The sequence below is a fragment of the Chenopodium quinoa genome, unplaced genomic scaffold, assembly GCF_001683475.1.
Source record: "Chenopodium quinoa cultivar QQ74 unplaced genomic scaffold, ASM168347v1, whole genome shotgun sequence".
Taxonomy (NCBI): Eukaryota; Viridiplantae; Streptophyta; class Magnoliopsida; order Caryophyllales; family Amaranthaceae; genus Chenopodium; species Chenopodium quinoa.
The window spans coordinates 4760438-4779466 of NW_018744367.1; the positions used below are offsets into that span (position 1 = coordinate 4760438).

A 19029-nucleotide genomic window follows, 5' to 3' on the forward strand; every position below is an offset into this window, starting at 1 on the left:
GGTTGTGATACCCCCATTTAGAGTAACCAATCACTTCCCAACCGTCACGACTCCGTAGTTGTCGAACCTTTACTCTAAACTCACACCCACAACCTTTCCGCTTTGTATCAAACCGAGTGGCTGTACGAAAATCTCTTTCTTCTCTTTTGCGATAACGGTCACATCTCAAAATGCGATCCATTCTACCATCCCGTTGAGATTTATGAGTTACTACTACCAAGCAAAATCCAGCTGCAATTGCAACCTGTTTTGCCCAATCAATCGCCTGTTGAGCTTCTTCGAATGGACCATCATGTCCAAATATCCCACTGTAATCATTTCCGTCTCCACCATATTCCTGCATCAATTATATATTACAATAAATACATTTAACGGATAATACATTTAATTTCTATATTTACACAGAATTAACACAAAAAAAAAAACATAATTATATATAATCAAACTTAATTTTTATAAAAAACCCAATTCGAATTTTCAAACTAAATTTAAAAATATACCATTTCGAATTTTCAAATTTAATTTTAAAAAAACCTATTTCGAATTTAATTTAAAAAAAACCCATTTCGAATTTTTTTAAAAAATCATTTTCGATTTTTTTTTTTACAAAAAAATTAAATAAAAAACAACAACAAAATCAAAAAAGAAAAAAAAAATTAATTATTAAAGGTGGCGTCTGCCAGGGCTGCCACAGCCACTGGACTGGCGCCTGGCAGGGCCGCCTCACCCAGTGGAGTGGCGTCTGCCCAGGACGCCAGTCTGGTGGTCTGGGCGTCTAGGCTGGACGCCACTCTGGTGGTTCTGGCGTCTGGCTTGGACGTCCAGGCTACGGTTTGGGCGTCCACCCTAGGCGCCGGAGCCACTCCGACGGTAAACCGTGAATTTTAACGGTGACTTACCTCGTTTTCCGTCGACGATGACGTACCTCCGGCGTCCCCCGCATCTCCGGCCTGCCCTCCGGTCTCCCCCGGCGAGCCAGTACGGCTCCACATTTTTTACACCGAGATTATTTCAATTTTAGAAAAAGGGCATAATGGTCAAACCATATCATATTTGTGGGCTTTATATGGTAAATTGCGGGCGATGTTTAGCGTTTCACGTTTTTTTATGAGCTAACAAGTTAAAAGAAGATATCCTATTAACATGAATATGCACCTCTATCTCAAGATGATTATCCCTCACCAATAACAACCTTGTGACTGAAAAGAAAACAGGACAATCATGACCTTGATCACCCTTCTAGAATCCTTCAATTTTTTCCTCAATGTAGATTTACCACCTCAAGTGTATTAATTAATGAAATGCAGTTCCCCACTACCCCAACGGCTACTACTACTGCAACTTCAAGGCCTTATTATGATTTGGACCTAGAATATAGAAACTAAACACCAACAATGAACATTTCTTAAATACTTCATCAGGCTCCCATTATTATACCACTGACATCATAATTGGCAAGGTAAGCATAACAACAATGATAGCAGAATAAAAAAAATGATCCCTTGTATAGAATGAAAAGTGAATCTTTTTGTAAATTTTGCTATCCATTCCATTCTAATTTTGCCAGAGACAAAGGACTGACATGACATTGAGCCATTAACCACGAGGGAGAAACATGTAACATCATAATCCACATCCAAGATAAATAATAAAGTATCCTAACACTAAAAACTTCACAAGGATGTGAACAGGCCCCAAGGAAAAATTACCAACAAAAACATTCTAAAATGATCGATACAATGATCCTTCAACAACCGGAGCTAACCACATTTCACATAGCAAGGCATTATTGGTCTCCAAACCACATGGAAATATTACCGATAAACACATTCTAACAAAAGACTGCAGCTATGCTTCCCACAACCAGAGCCTACCTTTCACATAAGGCACACCGGGAAAATGTAGGTTGCAAGAAGTAAAAGGTACCCTAAGTCTTAACAATTACAAATACATCTATGTTAGCAACTACTTGAGCATGAAATAATGTGAAGAAATAATTATAGCAAGTAGCAAAGCTTAATGTACAAGTTCACAGATCAAATCATCCAACAATAGAGATTTACCAAAAACCTCTTCTATCTTTGTGTTAGTCTTGGTCTACAGAGTTCTCATATCAGTTTTCATTCTTTTTAACTTAGGTCCCACCTTACCTGCAAAAAAAAGCCAGTTATGCAAATGATAGAACAATAAGGACAATAGTAATAACTTGTATCACTAAATAGAGAAAAGCAGACAACACTGTTGAAAACCATACACCAACACCAAGAGGTTACACATGCCAAAAATTGAATGGCGTAAGACTTCACTCTGAGATGTTACTTTATGTCCACACGGCTACCCTGGAATTCATTTTTTCTTTGCAGTCTTAGTTACCTTGTTTATTAGATATTTACAACAACAATAGAAAGAAAAAATCAAAATGCATTCTCCATTCTCTAGAAAGAAGAACTAATGAGAATTCTATGATTTTATCAATTTCCAGCATAAAAGACAGGTGCAGCTAAAATATTGGGTATCTTTTGGTTTTAATGTTCTTTAATGGATTCTTCAACATGATATTCATATTTCCTTAAGAAATTAACACTGGAACTCAATGCAGCCATAACCTAGACATTCGTTTTCTTCCTTTTTTTTTTTAGCACAGACAAGAAAATCATACAGGGCAAAATGTCAGCTAAGATTTCAATAATCACTAGCAGGTAAGGTAAGCAATTATTGGGGCAGACAAAGAGAAGATGCAGTGACTTTAAAACCTTTGGTGATAGTCAAAGATGTGACAGAAGTTTTGAAGCCTCCAATAATTTATTAGCCTCTGGATCAAACGGCCAATTAGCTTCACTTCATAGTTTCAGACATGCAGAGAAGTATTCACAACTCAAAAGGCCCGGTTTGGTAAAGAGCTTTTTGCTCAGCTATTAAACGGTTTGTAAGAATAGTAATTTTGACCAACCAAATTGCTCTGTTCAATGTTTAGTAATAAGTGGATTTCATCAGCACATTGGAGACAATCAGCTAATTTTCTTTTTAAAATTCCTTATCCTGGCTTTTGGGGAAAGTGGATTGGGATTTGATATATAAACATACAACCTTTCTCCATATTGTATAAAATTAAAAGTGTTTCGGGGTTTTCTGATGTCCTGCGGGAGAGTTACAATTCCGAGACTGGAACCGGACGCCTGTACCTGCAAAATAACGGACTCCTGTGAGCTCCGCCTCCAACGGTCAAGTTAGTACCTGATTAAGGAGTAATTAATGCGGAAATTAAAGTGATTTGGTCTCTCTAGGGGAGAGTGTTTAATGTAGGTAATCTGCTTTGTTAGCGAGATCAGCCGGTTATTACTGTGTGTAATTAATGTGTTTTTTCCGTAATGTTTCTGTTCTCTCCCTTAATGAGGATTAAGGGAGGTATTTATAACCTTGGAAAACGTGCCCATCCTAGGTTTAGGTAAACCTAGGGCCGATTGGGCTTCCCTCGAAAGTTGGGCCTGGGTGGCCGGTTTCTCCATTAGGCATGGAGTATGCCACATGTCTTGACATAACAGGTCCAAGGTGGACGAATAAGCGCGTGCCACGAGGGAAGCCCTGACTGTTCCAACTGGGGGACACTTGGCAGGACCTGATTGGTCCACGTGGCGCATTCCGATTGGTGGGAGCAAAATCCCCTAATCATTTGCCCCTCACAGGTGGCACGTGATTGGTCACGTGTTACCTGTGACAGGTGTCGCACTGTAACAGGCGACGGCCTGCTACAGGTGTCAGTCGGCGAAAGGACGAGAGATTTTCCCGCCCAAATTTTGAATTCTGAAAGTGACCGTTCGCCTTCTCACTTCGCCTATATAAGGGAGAGTTGTCTTGAGTCATTTTCACACTTTGAGAACTTTTTGAGAACATTCGGACCCCTGAACTTGCTCTGACATTTTGGACCTTTTCAGCCTACCGCCTGTTCTGACAAGCCGACTGCACAGGATTTTCAGAACTTCATCAACCGTCACTCGTTCAGGTAACTCAGTTCTCTTACTCTTAATTTTCTTTTTATTTTCTGAAATGGCACCACGGAAGCACACGACACGACCTAGGTTAGTGATCAGCCGGTCACCGGGGACGGCTGAATCTAGGGCTAGGAGTGCCGCCTGCCCTTTTCCGGACCCATCTTTGCCCTTTATACAAAGTCCGACTGTATCTGTGTCTATGCAGAGCAGGATGGCCAGAACGAAAAAGACAGCTAGGATCTCAAATTCAGACGGCTCCTCCCACAGGGTGCCGCTTAGTGAAACATGAAGTGAAACAAGGCGGCCTGGATGCCGGCAATTCTGTGGGGGGAGTCATAGTGACCCCTTCCCATTTAACAGTTAACAAATCTGCTCCTTTTCAAAGGGAGGAGGCGGGCCCCTCCGGGAGAGAGGAGGAGTCGTCCTCTTCGGACTCGTCGGAGGACGATTCCGAGTCAAGCTCTTCTGGCCATGCTTCTTTGGGTACAGAAGAGAAAAACAGCCGCCTGCAGGAGGCGAGACTTTCTCACGCAGTTGAGAAGGGGGACAATTGGGCGGAACCATCCACCTCTTACCGAGAGCTAAATACCCCCTACTACTGCACGGTACCTCGGGGCCGAATCACAGCCATGCAAGAGAAAGTGGAGAGCTTTATTGCAAACCACACCATGGGCCCCGATTTTCTAGTGTTTGTGCCGGATCCAGAAGACACAGTCGTCTGGCCGGCTGGTTCCAGTTATGATAGCGCCTGCTTTGGCTGCTACGAGGCGGCCATCAAGGCAGGGCTTCGCTTCCCATTACATCCGGCTGTTCAGCGGATTTTGGATGGGTATGAGTTGGGGTTATGGCAGTTAGCCCCAAACTCCTGGGTCAACGTACTCGGCTATGTGGCCGGGTGCGAACTGCACGGGGTGGAGCCGAGCTTCGAGGCTTTCGCCCATATGAACTATCTCAGCCGGACCCCTAAGACAGGCGGTACCGGCTGGTATCAATTGACAAGCCACAGGGGCTACCTCATGACAAGAGGTAAAGCAAACAAGTGGAAGGACTGGCGGAGCACCTTCCTCATCATTGAGAGTTCAGACATTGAGCTGAACAAGCGCTTCAATAGGTGGAACAGGAATCCGCCCCTTCTTGCAGGCGACCGCAGCATGCCGCCTGTTCCCCCCAAGTCTAAGAAAGAGATCCTTGATAAAGGACTCTTTAAAGTAGAGTCGAGGGTCGACTCTACTTCAGGGGTACGAGAGCAAGTACCCCTGCACTGCGTCCCGAGCTTCAAGTGGCTCTATGACGAGTACTTTTTGGCCACCTGCGGCCTCAACAGTCGGTGCTCAAGAGGTAGTCGGCCTGTCGAATACTCTGTCGTTCCATACATTTATTGTTTATCTTTTATTAACTTTGCTGTTTGTTTTTGCAGCTGACGCCATGAGCAAAATCACCGCCTCCAAGACTGCGGCGACCATGTTGCGGGCCTCTATTATGCAACAAGCTTCAACCGACTCCCCCAAAAAGGGGGCACCCTTGGTGAGCTCCGAACCTTTCTCCCTCTTTTTGGAGTGTTTATGCATATACTGACTTTTTTCTTCTGTTTTAGACGGGTGCTCCAAGAGCTTCATCTTCCCAACAGCCGGACCCCAAGGCCCGGAAGACGACTATTGGGAGCTCTCCTGGTTCTGCCAGGAAACAGGTGGCGGCTGAGAAACAGCCGGCCACTTCTTCTAAAACTCCAACTGGGCCGCCTAGAGGTATGAAGTTGTCGTTGTAATTTTTAGACTTGCTCCCTTTTTTACTAAGTCTAATCCGTTTGTTTAAGCTTGATGCAGCCGGCCCCAGGAGCCTGACTTGGTAGAGATGGCCAAGTCTATGATCAGGGCAGTTCCTCCAGCTGAAAGGGAGGCGGTCAGGGGTGTCGGCACCCTTGACCTTGACGGGATTGCAGGGGTCCTTGCTGAGGTATACTTAGCATATTTTTGAGTATTTGAATTTCTGGACGCCTGTTTTATTTTTTGTTTGGAAACTGACGCCTGTTTCTTTGTACTTAGGCCCTGCTCCGAGTGAACGGCTTTCGCAAGCCGCTTGATCGGAAGAACAAAGAGGTAAAGGCTGCAAAAGCTATGGCCGCCTCTGACTGTGATAAGGCAATGTTTCAAATTGCCCAAAATGAAGTTCTGACCATTGATATTCTTTATTATCAGGCGCAGGCTACCGCCGCTGTTCGGGCTCAGTTAGAGGCGGCCCAGAAGAAGAATGACGAGCTGGAGGCGACCATCACAAATCTCAAGGCCGAGCTGAAACCTCTTCGCCTGAAAATGTACTCTTACGAAGCCATGGAGAAATCCTTGGCCAGCGTAAAGGAACGCCTGGTGACCCAGGAGAAGAGTCTTACCCAAGAGCTCTCGGTAAAGGCCGAGCAAGAGAAGAAAGAGCTGGTCCGGGAGATGATGGAAGACTCCGCTCAAATCCAGCGCATGACCTGGGGCCGCCTCTTCCCCAGTGCCGACTTTGCCTCTTGGGAAAGAACGTACCGCCAGTGTTCGGATACATATAATCAAGAGATCCTGGCGGCTGCTGAAGAAGAGGTGTTGGGGGAAGCGTTGGAGGAGGAGGAGCCGGTAGTGGCGCTTGTGCTGCTTGGGGGTAAGGCATCAAAAAAGGATGCAGCTGAAGCCGAGTCCAGCAAGAAGAGTGCTGACCAGGCGGCAGCTGCTAATACTGAACTGCCCCCTTCTTAAGCTTTATGTATTCTTTCCACGGCCTGCGTGCCGTTTGCTTTGTATTGGCCGGGGCTTTGAATATTTTGCTGGTCTTTAATGACCGGCTTATTTTTAATGAATTTTTGTTTTGCCTCAAATTTGTCTAAGTATTCCATATCTAATATCCAATTGTTCACTAGACCGACTGTTTTACATGGCCGAACGTTGCAGACAGGTACTCATAGTTAGTACGCCGCCTATGCCCCTGGACGACTGGTTGTCTGTTTCCAGGATAGACGATCAGTCGGCCATTTATCCAATCAGTATTCGAACTATTTTGTCTGGATCCTTTTTAGGCAGGCGGTCCTGTCATTTGTAAATTTAACCAAGTAGGAAAGTGGTCTGACCAAGTAAATAGAGCATTACCTAGTCGCCAAGGAACTGAGTAGTAGAGATAACAAGCGGCGGGTACCGGTTGTTTCCCTTTATTGCCAATGTTTGTTGGCTTTTAACTCATAATTTGTTAACCTAGCAGGAGTAGTGGTTGAGAGCCCCTGTTTGTTAAAAACAGGCGGACGACTCATACCTTTTAGGCTCCATACTAAGTTTGAGTGACTATTAAGTTAACATAGGAGTTACTTAGTCTTCGTCACAATCTAGATTGAGTAGTAGAGGTACCAGGCGGCGGAGGCCAGCTGATCCCCTTGATTTGCCAATGTTTGTTGGCTATTAACTCAATAGGTTACCTAGTAGGAATAGGGGTTTGAGTGCCCCTGTTAGCCAAAAAACAGGTGGTCTACTCAAACCTTTTAGGTTCCATACCAAATTTGAGGGAGTGACTATGAGTTAACGTTGGAGTTACTCAGTCGCCGTCACTTTTGCTTGAGAAGTAGAGGTACCAGGCGGCGTAGGCCGGCTAGACCCCTTGATTCGCCAATGTTTGTTGGCTATTAACTCAATAGGTACCCCCTGCATTTATCCCAAGTAATACAGGCGGTCATCTGACTCAGATGTCAACTGCTACCACTGGTTTGGTTAGTGATAGAGTTATCCTTGTCTCAAAAACGCCTACGTGGTTGCCCTTAGGGACAGTCGTATAGGTGCCGTGTAATTAGTTTATAGAACAATGTTCCACCCAAAAGGGAGCTGCTCTCTGCGACGAATTTCATCCGGAGGGATGCCGTCGGACGCCTGCTATGATGTTGGGACAGGTCGTATTAGTTTTGTAGATTTGATCAGTTGGCTTGGCGCCTGGTCTGATCATTCGGCCTGTGGCCTTGGTAAGTTCTTGGTGAACGTAAGTGCTAAGTAAAAGGAGGGTAGCCGCCTGTTAGGCACAGGGTCGGTCAGGCCCTAATCTTTTTAGCTAAGTATTAGGGGGGTGGCTATGTGTTTGGAACAAGTCGGCCATCTTCTTATGGAGAGTAGCCGACTATATGCCCAGACGACATGCCCCTATTGTGAGTAAAATACTCAATGGAGAGTAGCCGACTGTAAAGTAACAGACGGCATGCCCCTCTGAAGATAGAGTGAAAAACTCAATGGAGAGTAGCCGACTGTAAAGGTACAGACGGTATGCCCCTCTGAAGATAGAGTGAAAAACTCAATGGAGAGTAGCCGACTGTAAAGGTACAGACGGCATGCCCCTCGTAAGTAAAATTAAACACGGAGAGTAGCCGACTATTTGTTAGTAAGCGTGCCCCTCTTAGTACAAATTTGAATAGTAAGTGCACTTTTATTAAGTAGCTCTTGACTATTTACATCATTCAAAAGAAATATTTCTTAAGATTATCTACATTCCAAGTTCGAGGCAACGGCTGTCCGTCTGGTGTTTCCAGACGGTAGGTACCGTCCCTGACTTCCTCATAGATTCGGTAGGGTCCTTCCCAGTTGGGAGTTAGTTTGCCAGACTCATTAGCCCTACCAACTGCTTCCATTTTTCTAAATACAAAGTCCCCTACTTTGAGTGGACGCCAATGTACTTTTTTGTTGTATGATCTAGTCATTCTCAGGCGATAGATCTCATGACGCAAGACAGCATTGCCCCTCTTTTCAGGAAGTGAGTCTAATGCCAGGCGCATGGCTTCCCAGTTTGCCTCTTCGTCATATAGCATTACTCGAAGAGTCGGCTCGTAGTGTTCTATTGGAAGAACAGCTTCCGCACCGTAAGTTAGGAGGAATGGAGTTTCTCCAGTCGCCCCTTTTTCAGTCGTCCTAATGGCTTAGAGAACATGTGGTAGTTCATCCGCCCATAGGCCGCCTGCTCGTTCAATCTTTTTCTTGAGACCGTCTGAGATGATTTTATTAAAGGCTTCTACCTAGCCGTTTTCTTGTGGACGGCCGACAGATGCAAAGTAGTTTGCAATTCCTTGGTCACCCAACCAGCTTTTGAGAACAGGCGTCTCAAATTGGGGACAATTATCAAAAACCATAGACATGGGAACCCCGAACCGAGTGATGACATTTTTCCAAATGAATGAAATTACATCTTTCGTCTTGATTCCCTTTACAGCCTCCGCCTCTACCCATTTAGTGAAGTAGTCGACGGCAACAAGTATGTACCTCCTTCCGCCTGTAGCAGGCGTATATGGACCCAGAATGTCCATGCCCCACTTAGCAAACGGTAGTGGGCTGTGAATGGTAGTGAGGTCAGTAGCCGGACGGTGAATTAGTTTGCCAAACCTTTGGCACTTGTCACATTTTTTCACCATCTCCATTGCATCTGCTTCCAGAGTAGGCCAAAAGTAGCCCTGCCGCCTTGCCCTTTGAGCAAGCGTCCTACCGCCTATATGAGAAGCACAGTAACAAGAGTGAAGATCGTCTAGTATCTCTCGTCCCTTTTCTGGAGTAACACACTTTAAGAAGGGTTGAAAGTACCCCTTTTTGTGAAGTTCTCCCTTTATCATTTCAAAACAAGTGGCTCGTTTTTTCAGTGCTGCCGCCTGTTGAGTATCACCCGGCAGTGTACCGTTTGTCAGATATGCCCTGATTGAATCCATCCAGGTTGAGCTTCTGTCTAGGATTCCAATAGGGTTTTCCTCGATGCTTCTCTTCTCCATTACTTCCCAAAAAACAGTTCGAGGAGTATCAGAGGAGGCGGATGATGCTAATTTTGACAGTGCATCCGCCTGGTTGTTTTCTGATCTCGGCACTTGGATCAGATGGAAATCCTCAAGGGAGCCGACTGCTTGTCGGACCGCCTGTAAATACTTGATCATGGCCGGATGGGTTGCTTCGTATTTGCCATTGTACTGACTCACTATCAATTGTGAATCGGAACAGGCGTCTATTTTTCTTGCCCCTGCCGCCTTGCACATGCGGATCCCGGCTAGTAAAGCTTCATATTCTGCCTCATTGTTTGAAGCCTGAAAAATGAAGCGTAGAGCATACTCGTACCTGTCGCCCTCTGGCGACTGACATATGACGCCTGCTCCACAACCATTTGAAGTAGAGCTTCCGTCCACATATACCTTCCATACTTGGTCTGGAACTTGAGAGTCAGGAGGACGAGTCATCTCTACAATAAAATCAGCAAAGGCTTGCCCCTTCACTACTTTTCTAGGCTCGAATGTAACTTCGAGGCTCTGTATTTCTATGGCCCATTTGATCATTCGGCCTGACGACTCCATGATGGTAAGTGGCCGCTTGATAGGTTGGTCTGTATACACGACGACTGCATGTGCCAAAAAGTAGGGCTTCAATTTTTTAACAGCCATGAAGAGTGCAAGACCAAATTTCTCCACTAGGGGATACCTCAACTCGGCATTTTTCAGTACGTGACTGACAAAGTAGACCGGGAGCTGACAGCCATCCCTTTCAGCAAGGAGAACAGCGCTTAACGCATGATCAGAGACGGCCAGGTACATGTAGAGAACCTCTTTGGGCAAAGGGCTGACCAGCCTCGGCAAGGAATGCAAGTGAACTTTTAATTTCTGGAAGGCGGCCTCAGCATCCGGCCCCCATTCAAACCTTGCCTTTTTCTTAATTGCCTGGAAAAAGTACAGACATTTGTCGCCTGATCGGCTTAGAAATCTTCCCAAGGCCGCCAGACAACCTGTTAACTTCTGAACCTCTCGGATGGTACGAGGCGACTGCATGTCAATGACCGCCTGCACCTTCTCAGGGTTCGCCTCTATTCCTCTCTGATTGATAAGGAATCCGAGAAATTTCCCAGACTCAACTCCAAATACACATTTCTTGGGATTGAGCATGACATGGTGCCGCCTGAGTGTGGCGAAAGTTTCTCGGAGGTCCGACAGATGATCTTTCTGAAGTTTAGTCTTGACAATCATATCATCAATGTATGCCTCGACGTTTCTCCCAATCTGATCAAAGAACACAGTGTTTATCATTCGTTGGAAGGTAGCCGAGGCATTCTTAAGACCAAACGGCATGACCGTGTAACAGTATAACCCCTGATCAGTGACGAAGGCCGTCTTCTCCTGATCTTTCTTCCATAAAGGAATTTGATGGAAACCAGAATAGGCGTCCATAAAACTCATCAAGGCATGGCCGGCTGTTGAGTTGACCAGGTTATCAATTTTAGGCAGAGGGTAACTGTCTTTGGGGCACGCCTTGTTTAAGTCTGTGTAGTCTACACACATTCGCCAGGTGCCATTCGGCTTTTTAACAAGCACCACATTTGCAACCCAGTCTGGGAAGTAACATTGCCGAATGAACCCTGCATCAAGTAATTTTTTAACTTCGGCGACTGCCGCCTGACTTCTTTCTTCGCCATGGTTCCGCTTCTTTTGTCGTACTGGCTTCTTTTTCGGATCCACGGCCAGTTTATGTAACGCCAGATCAGGACTAATGCCTGGCATTTCATGGACTTCGAATGCAAAGATGTCCTTGTATTCTTTCAATAGTTTGTGAAAGTTGTCACCAAGGTTTCTCAGAGCAGTCGTCCCAACTTTGACTGTTCGGTCAGGACGTGAGTCGTCTAAGATCAGGTCCGCATGCTCACCAGCCGGCTGAGGGCGGAACTCATCCGGCCGCTCCTCTGCCAATGATTGCTATTTTCTTTCTTTTCTTGCGGCCCCTGTCTGGGACACCTTTCTCTTTTTGCCGCCTGCTTCTTGAACAGGCGCACTCTCCTTGACAGTGTCAAGGTCTGTTTTTTCACCGCTTGACCCAGTAGCCATAACAGTGGGCTTGACATCCAAGAGATAGCACTCTCAGGCTATCCTCTGATCTCCCCTTAGGGAGCCGACTGTTCCATTATCCCTCTCAAACTTGAGCAACATAAGAGATGGGATTATAACAGCCTTGGAATTATTCAGGGTAGGTCGACCCAGAATCATGTTGTAGGCCGAGAGTTCCTCTACTACCAGGAACCGGACTACCATGTGTCGTCCTTCCCCTTTTTCGCCCAGGCGGATGGGTAAATCTACTCGTCCCAGTGGGTGGACGACTCCTCCTCCAAACCCTACTAAAGGGTGGGAGGCCGGATGTATGCAATCAGTCTGATATTTTAGTTTCGACAGACATTTGCTACTGATGAGATCTGAGGAGCTTCCGGTATCTATGAGGATTCGGCCAACTCTCTGGTTGGCCACTTTACATTCAATAACGAGAGGGTCGTCATGCGGCCCCCTTACCCCTCCAAGATCTTCTTCAGTGATGGCAATCTCAGGAAATGAATATTTGGACGGCCGTTCTTGGTGAACGGAATTTACATCTAACCGCCTGATATTGTCTTTGTTGCCCCTAATAGTGGGGCCGCCTCCTGAGAAGCCACCTGCAATGGTATAGACGACTGCATCATCTGTATCAGAGCTGTCGGCCTGCTGATTCTTTTTGGCCGACTGCTTTTTTGAGGAAGTGTTCCCCGTAGATTTCTTGACATAAGTGTCAAGATCACCTTGCTCAGCCAGGCGGTCTAGGTACCGCATGAGACTGATGCAGTCATTGGTGTGATGACCAACATCATCATGATAAGCACAGAATTTATCTTGGTTCCGGTTGTTTGCAGAACCCTTCATGGGGACCGGCTTCTCAATTGAGATCCGTCCCTTGATTTCTTTTAGGATAAACTGGTTATCCTTGTTAAACGCATACTTTGGGGAGTATGGTTTGAATTCTTTTTTCTTTTTCTGGGCCGGCTGTTTAGAGGAATCAGCCGCCCAGACCTCTTTTCTTTTCTCATCTTTGTTAGACGACTGTTTCTGTCGTCCTTCTCTTTTGTCGAACCTTTTCCCGTCCGACTGTTTTATTGTACAAAGATCAGTCGCCTGTATATAGGATTCTGCTTCAATCAAGGCCTCTTGAAGAGTCGCCACCCTTTTTCAAACCAAATCAAATTTGAAGGTAGACCCGTCTTTGAGACCTCTGAAAAAGTCAGTATAGGCTACCTCATCCGGTAACCCTTGAATCTGTATTCTCATCAGGTTAAACCGCCTGATGTAAGAACGAAGCCCCTCCTTCTCACCCTGCTGAATTGTTCCCAAATCAAGGGTCGTTTTCTTCGCAGGGATGTTCATGGCGAAGTTGGAGGTGAATAAGTAAGCAAGCGTCCTGAAGCTATTTACACAACCAGTCGGCAGGTTGCCGAACCATTGCTGTGCGATTCCTTTGAGAGTCGCTGGGAAACACTTGCACCAAGTGGGATCATCCAACCCTTGAAGGTACATCAGGTTGGTGAATGCCATCAGATGGTCTTCTGGGTTAGTAGTGCCGTCATAGGCGCCTACTAGTACATTTTTCACTTTGGCCGGCTGAGCGGCTTCAGTAATTTCCTTGGAGAAGGCTGACGGCTGTTCACCAAGTCTAAGCAACCGTAGCTGCCAGTCCATAGGTTGGACGTTTTTTGCTGCAGGTCCACCAAACGGAGGTGGCTGCAAAAAATACTGTTGTTGCGGCACAAATGGTAAGTTTGGTACCGCCTGGTCACTATGAAAGCCGGACTGACGGGAGGTGCCGCCTGACTGACTCTCATGGTACGACTGAGTATGCCTCATCGAGGCATTTCGCAAACTGTCTTGAAAGTTTGAAGTAGAGGCCGACTCTGACAATCGGTCACTCTTCTTCTGCTCTAGCAGTAGCCGAGCATCTGTGAATGTTTGCTTCGACCCGTCCGCCTGAATATGACGAACAGGTTTCCTATTTCCTGTAGGATAACGGAATTTTGTGAAATCAAGGGCAGGTGGCTCCCGCTTCCTAGATTTAGGATGAGGAGTCGCCTCTCGCCCTTGAACTGGCTTCCTCTTCAGTGAAGTGGAGGGTTTCTTGGCCGACTGCTCCTTGACTGGAGCAGGCGGCTTCTTGTTGATCAACTCTTGAATCTCTCCCTTGAAGTCCCTCATGAAGGTCATGAGTTCGTTCCTTGTGATGGGAGCAGACCCATCAGTCGGCTGTTGCCGAACAGGCGGTGCGCCTGCTGGCTCGCTTCCTGTTTGAAGATGTTCCCGTTCCCTCCTTTCAGTATGACGGGTACGTCGGGCCCTTAGGGTCCCGTCTGAAGCTGTATGAGCTTCAACTTCAAATTCACTTTCGGTATCATGGTCCGACTGAACTTGAGGGTCGTCTAGGGGACGCCTCTCTTCAGGAGTCGGTACAGACTTGGATGCCATCTCAGAAGTACTCTCCCCACAGACGGCGCCAAATGTTTCGGGGTTTTCTGATGTCCTGCGGGAGAGTTACAATTCCGAGACTGGAACCGGACGCCTGTACCTGCAAAATAACGGAGACTCCTGTGAGCTCCGCCTCCAACGGTCAAGTTAGTACCTGATTAAGGAGTAATTAATGGGGAAATTAAAGTGATTTGGTCTCTCTAGGGGAGAGTGTTTAATGTAGGTAATCTGCTTTGTTAGCGAGATCAGCCGGTTATTACTATATGTAATTAATGTGTTTTTTCCGTAATGTTTCTGTTCTCTCCCTTAATGAGGATTAAGGGAGGTATTTATAACCTTGGAAAACGTGCCCATCCTAGGTTTAGGTAAACCTAGGGCCGATTGGGCTTCCCTCGGAAGTTGGGCCTGGGTGGCCGGTTTCTCCATTAGGCATGGAGTATGCCACATGTCTTGACATAACAGGTCCAAGGTGGACGAATAAGCGCGTGCCACGTGGGAAGCCCTGACTGTTCCAACTGGGGGACACTTGGCAGGACCTGATTGGTCCACGTGGCGCATTCCGATTGGTGGGAGCAAAATCCTCTAATCAAAAAGCATATGTATGCTCTATTTTTTTATAATGTAAGTTGGGATCTATCATAAGGAGGCAAGCACTAGTTTCTACCCGTGAAGGTTAATAACATCTAGTTGACAAACTGGCCAATATTAGTATTACAGTTCCAAGGGCAATATTATGATTCCTCACCCTCCATTACTATTTCATTATTATTGTGATAGAAAAAATTGAGGACAAGGGGTTGAATAGTGGTAAGCTCTTCAACCTCCTACACCCAAGAGTGGGTAAACATACCTTGCCTTTGCTTGACCTCCAGTCTTTGCATTTGCTTGACTTCCAGTGTCTGATTGTTCTCCTGTGTTTGCTTGCTCTCCCGTCTTTACTCTATTCAATTTCAATAGATTACATCCATTTACCAGATCTGCCAACCCAGTTAATCCTGTCAATTGCAATTCATTTACTTCTCCTCTGATGTGTTGCATCAATATAAATCCTGCAGAAGCATGCAGATAAGGAGATAAATCAGTTGTGCCAATCTGCAGACTCCAGTTTTCTTTGTTCAATACATCCATTGAAAGCTGTGTAATTATAAAACTTGGCACATTTAACTTTCAAACAAGCATAGCAGACAAAAGGCACAACAATGCATATAAATCATTCAGAGTTCTTACTCCTAGCTGTCACCCAAAAGGTGCATAACCACATTTAAAACTCAAATGTGCCAATTTTTATAATTACACATTTAAAACTCACGTTTTAAATACCTCATTTAATTTGACCAAATACCTTATTTAAAACTCAGGATAGGCAGTATAACAGAAATAATGGGCACAAAGTCAAAGTTTCAGATGGGTGAACATTTTACAGAATATGAGATTTCTAGGAGATATAAAATGGAGGGAAAAGACAAAAAAAAAAAAAAAAAAAAAAAAAAGAAAAAAAGAACACTCATCATAAAATAACATCAAACACTTATGCCATTCTATTTTTATTTTTTTTATTAAAAAAGGTAAAAAAAAAAAAAATAACGTAGGAACTTGCCAAGCGCTCGGAGCATTTTCAGATCAAATTTCTGGGCTAGACTTTCATGCCCTACGGCTTGAGCTCGTTGAAGGGCAAGCTTCTTTAGGCTGATAAGCATGTCCTGTCAACGTTGTATTACCATCAAGTCAGTAATAAAGTTTTGCAATAAATTATGCATCAACAAATTAATTAACTCGCGTTTTATCAATGGGCTTCATATATATATATAAACATAAGGAGGTAAACGATTCACATAAGCTATCATCCAGCTTCTAGCCACAACTAGATTATAAACAATAGCCTAACAATATTAGTCAGATCAGTCTTTACATTGTTGAACCCAACGGATTGTTGCAAATCTATAATAAATATGCAGAACTAAATGTCTACAGCAATAGCCCCTCCACCCCAGTGGCACCACATTGAATATTATACTTTTAGAGTATGGAATAAGCGCTAGTGTAGAAAATTATGACATTGGTATCTCAATGCTTTTAGATTACACAGAGAGAAAATAAACTGCAGCATACGACGTAAAAAAATATAGAAAATTTGGTTTAATCTGTTTAACTTTTGAAACATGAATTTGCTAATTATCATCAATTAAATTTGTATGTCCACTATAACACTATCTAAACATCAACCAAATATTAGTTTTCTGACTAAGTAATGAACCGCAACAGTTATGCTGATGAGCGGTAACAAATGTTCTTAGTTTGTAGAATCATGCTTGATCCAATCAACAAAATCAAAGAAAGACAGTTGTCGCCAGCCTTGCCATTAAAGCTCTTGTTAGCTTGTTACAAACTATTCAAGATAAAAATTTATATTACTTGGCCTAATTAAACATGAATTCGTGACATACTATAAGCGGATGAGCCTATTGATCATAGAATAAGGTCAAGCTTACAAGTTTCGACTAAGATAGTGAACAAAGCCATTTGACATCTTCAGGATGATTATTTCCAATAATTTTGATCTCATCCATGCTCTCTGACATTGTAAATCTATCGATAAAAATAAAGGAATAGAAGAATTAACAATTTTGTATAAGATTACATATCAGCACAATTAGGAACATATTCATCATGTTCAATATTTGAATCCAATAACACAATCCGAAATTCAAAATTACTAGTAATAAATTTTTAAAATGCAATTGAATTCGACTATTTTTCATGTTTAGAAGCGATCAATTATCAATTTTTTTTTTTTTTTTTTTTTTTTTTGAGTAAATCAATTGCCATCCTTCACTAGAAGAAAAAATATCTGGTATGTGACTAAACTATCATTCAATACTGTAAACCCAAACATTAAAGATTATTTTTATTTTATTTTTTTTACTCAAACATTAAAGATTATAAGCATAAGCCTTGAACACATTAACAACCAAATTGACTCAATTATTAAATTTAGCTAAAAAACGCATAAAATTATTTTCGCTTAGAAAATCTATTTAAATTGCATAAAGCACATTCTAGCAATAAAAGCGCTTGTTTAAGCAACCCTAAATTGATAACTACATCAACGATAGTATGAAATTAAACCCTAGACCGTGAAATTGATATTCGATGATAATTTGTTTTTTTTTTTTCAAAATCAATATTCAGTGATAATTTTTAAAGTCTTAACATCACCTGTTTCAATGGAGGAGAGAGAAGGTTAGAAGATGCTTTAATGGAGGAATACAGATTACAGAGTACACCTCAATGGAGTTGAAGCGTAGGAGTGTTTTTTTTTTCGAGAAATTGAAGGGCAGGAGTTGAATCGACTAATTTAAGCAACTCTAATAAAATGACTAAAATACCTTTATTTTAAAACTACATAATTCTATGGGAATTTTGTCTAGAACTACCCGTAAGATAGAATCATTTGTGAACAATTACCCATTTTTTTTTATTTGTTTACAACTACCCGCAAGTTTGAAAAAGTTTGGATAGCACTACCCATTAACGTTTTCCATCCAAAAAACCGTTAGTGGGCCCCACATTGCACGTGTCAATTATTTATTGGATAAAAAAAAAAAGAATAGAAAAAAAAAAAACAGCCACCCCAACAATTTACACGTTTTTTTTTTTTTTTTTTTAAATTTTTTTATCCAATAAGAACTTCCCCAATCTAGGGGTGATGAATTTATGAGTGTAACCTTTAATCAATTTAGTAGCCAAGAGAATGTTGTCACCAATGTGTTTACCTGGGATAAAGCTTGCTTAATAAGTGTTTAGGGTGAAAATACCCTAAGACACGTGGCCCAATAAAGGCTTGACACGTGTCAATCCTTCAGCGGTCTGCAAAGGCCCATTTCCTTTGCAGACACGTGTCCCTTATACCCTAATTGAGGTACAGTTCTCCCTTACTATAAATAGTAAGGGTAGACCTCATTTATGGGACACATACATTAATTGCAACCACAAAAAAAAAAACAAACAAAGTCCAAACCTACGGAAACGCTCTCGAACCGAGAAGCTTTTGTTGTTCTTAATCCACTTCGAAAAGATACTAACTTAATCTTCGGAGGCGGAACTCCCACCCCCCATCCGGAGTCTCCGTTACATGTGCAGGTACAGGCGCAAGAAGGAAGTCGGCTAGGTGCAGGTACAGGCGTAAGAAGGAAGTCTGCTAGGAAATTGTAACTCTCCCGAAGGACACAGAAAACCCCCAAACATCTGGCGCCGTCTGTGGGGAGAGTACTTTCTAGATGACATCTGAGCCTATACTACCTGGTAAAGGCAATATGCCTACTGGGGAGGTTGAGGTCCATTCGGACCAAGATACAGCCGATAACTATGACTTGGAAGCCTACACTGCTGCAGATGGCTCTTTGAGGACCAAGAACACCCGTTCCAAAGATAAGAGAGAACGGGAAGGGAACCAGGCGGCTCCTAGCAAGCCAACTAGGGGGCCGCTTGGGTTAACCTCTACCGCTGGAGACTCCCCAGTCTCCAGAGATGAGCTCATGAATATGATGATGAGCTTCAAAGGAGAGATCAAAGGCCTTCTGGACTCCACAGCCGGCCCCCGTAAGGGTCAGGCGGAAGAAAGGCGTCACGGTAAAAAGACGGCCAAAACAGTCAAGGGTAGAGCATCTACCCCACATCCGAAGTCAGACATGCCAGCTAGGCTCTTTGATTTTTCAAAGATGCACACTCCTATAGATGGAGTCAGAAAGCCCGTCCGGCACATTCAGCCGGATGGAA

At 43.9% G+C, this 19029-nt stretch overlaps 1 protein-coding gene across 1 annotated transcript; it reads right to left on the reverse strand.

The window, feature by feature from the left end:
* Nucleotides 1-1023: 1023 nt before the first annotated feature.
* Nucleotides 1024-18057, reverse strand: LOC110696590. The gene is made up of 5 exons (XM_021873928.1): nucleotides 17470-18057; nucleotides 16743-16839; nucleotides 15851-15953; nucleotides 15104-15302; nucleotides 1024-2150 (listed from the first exon to the last, which is right to left on the reverse strand). The coding sequence occupies exons 3-5, from the start codon at nucleotides 15948-15950 to the stop codon at nucleotides 2147-2149; spliced, it is 303 nt and encodes a 100-aa protein (XP_021729620.1). The 5' UTR covers nucleotides 15951-15953; nucleotides 16743-16839; nucleotides 17470-18057; the 3' UTR covers nucleotides 1024-2146.
* Between the last annotated feature and the right edge of the window lie 972 nt (nucleotides 18058-19029).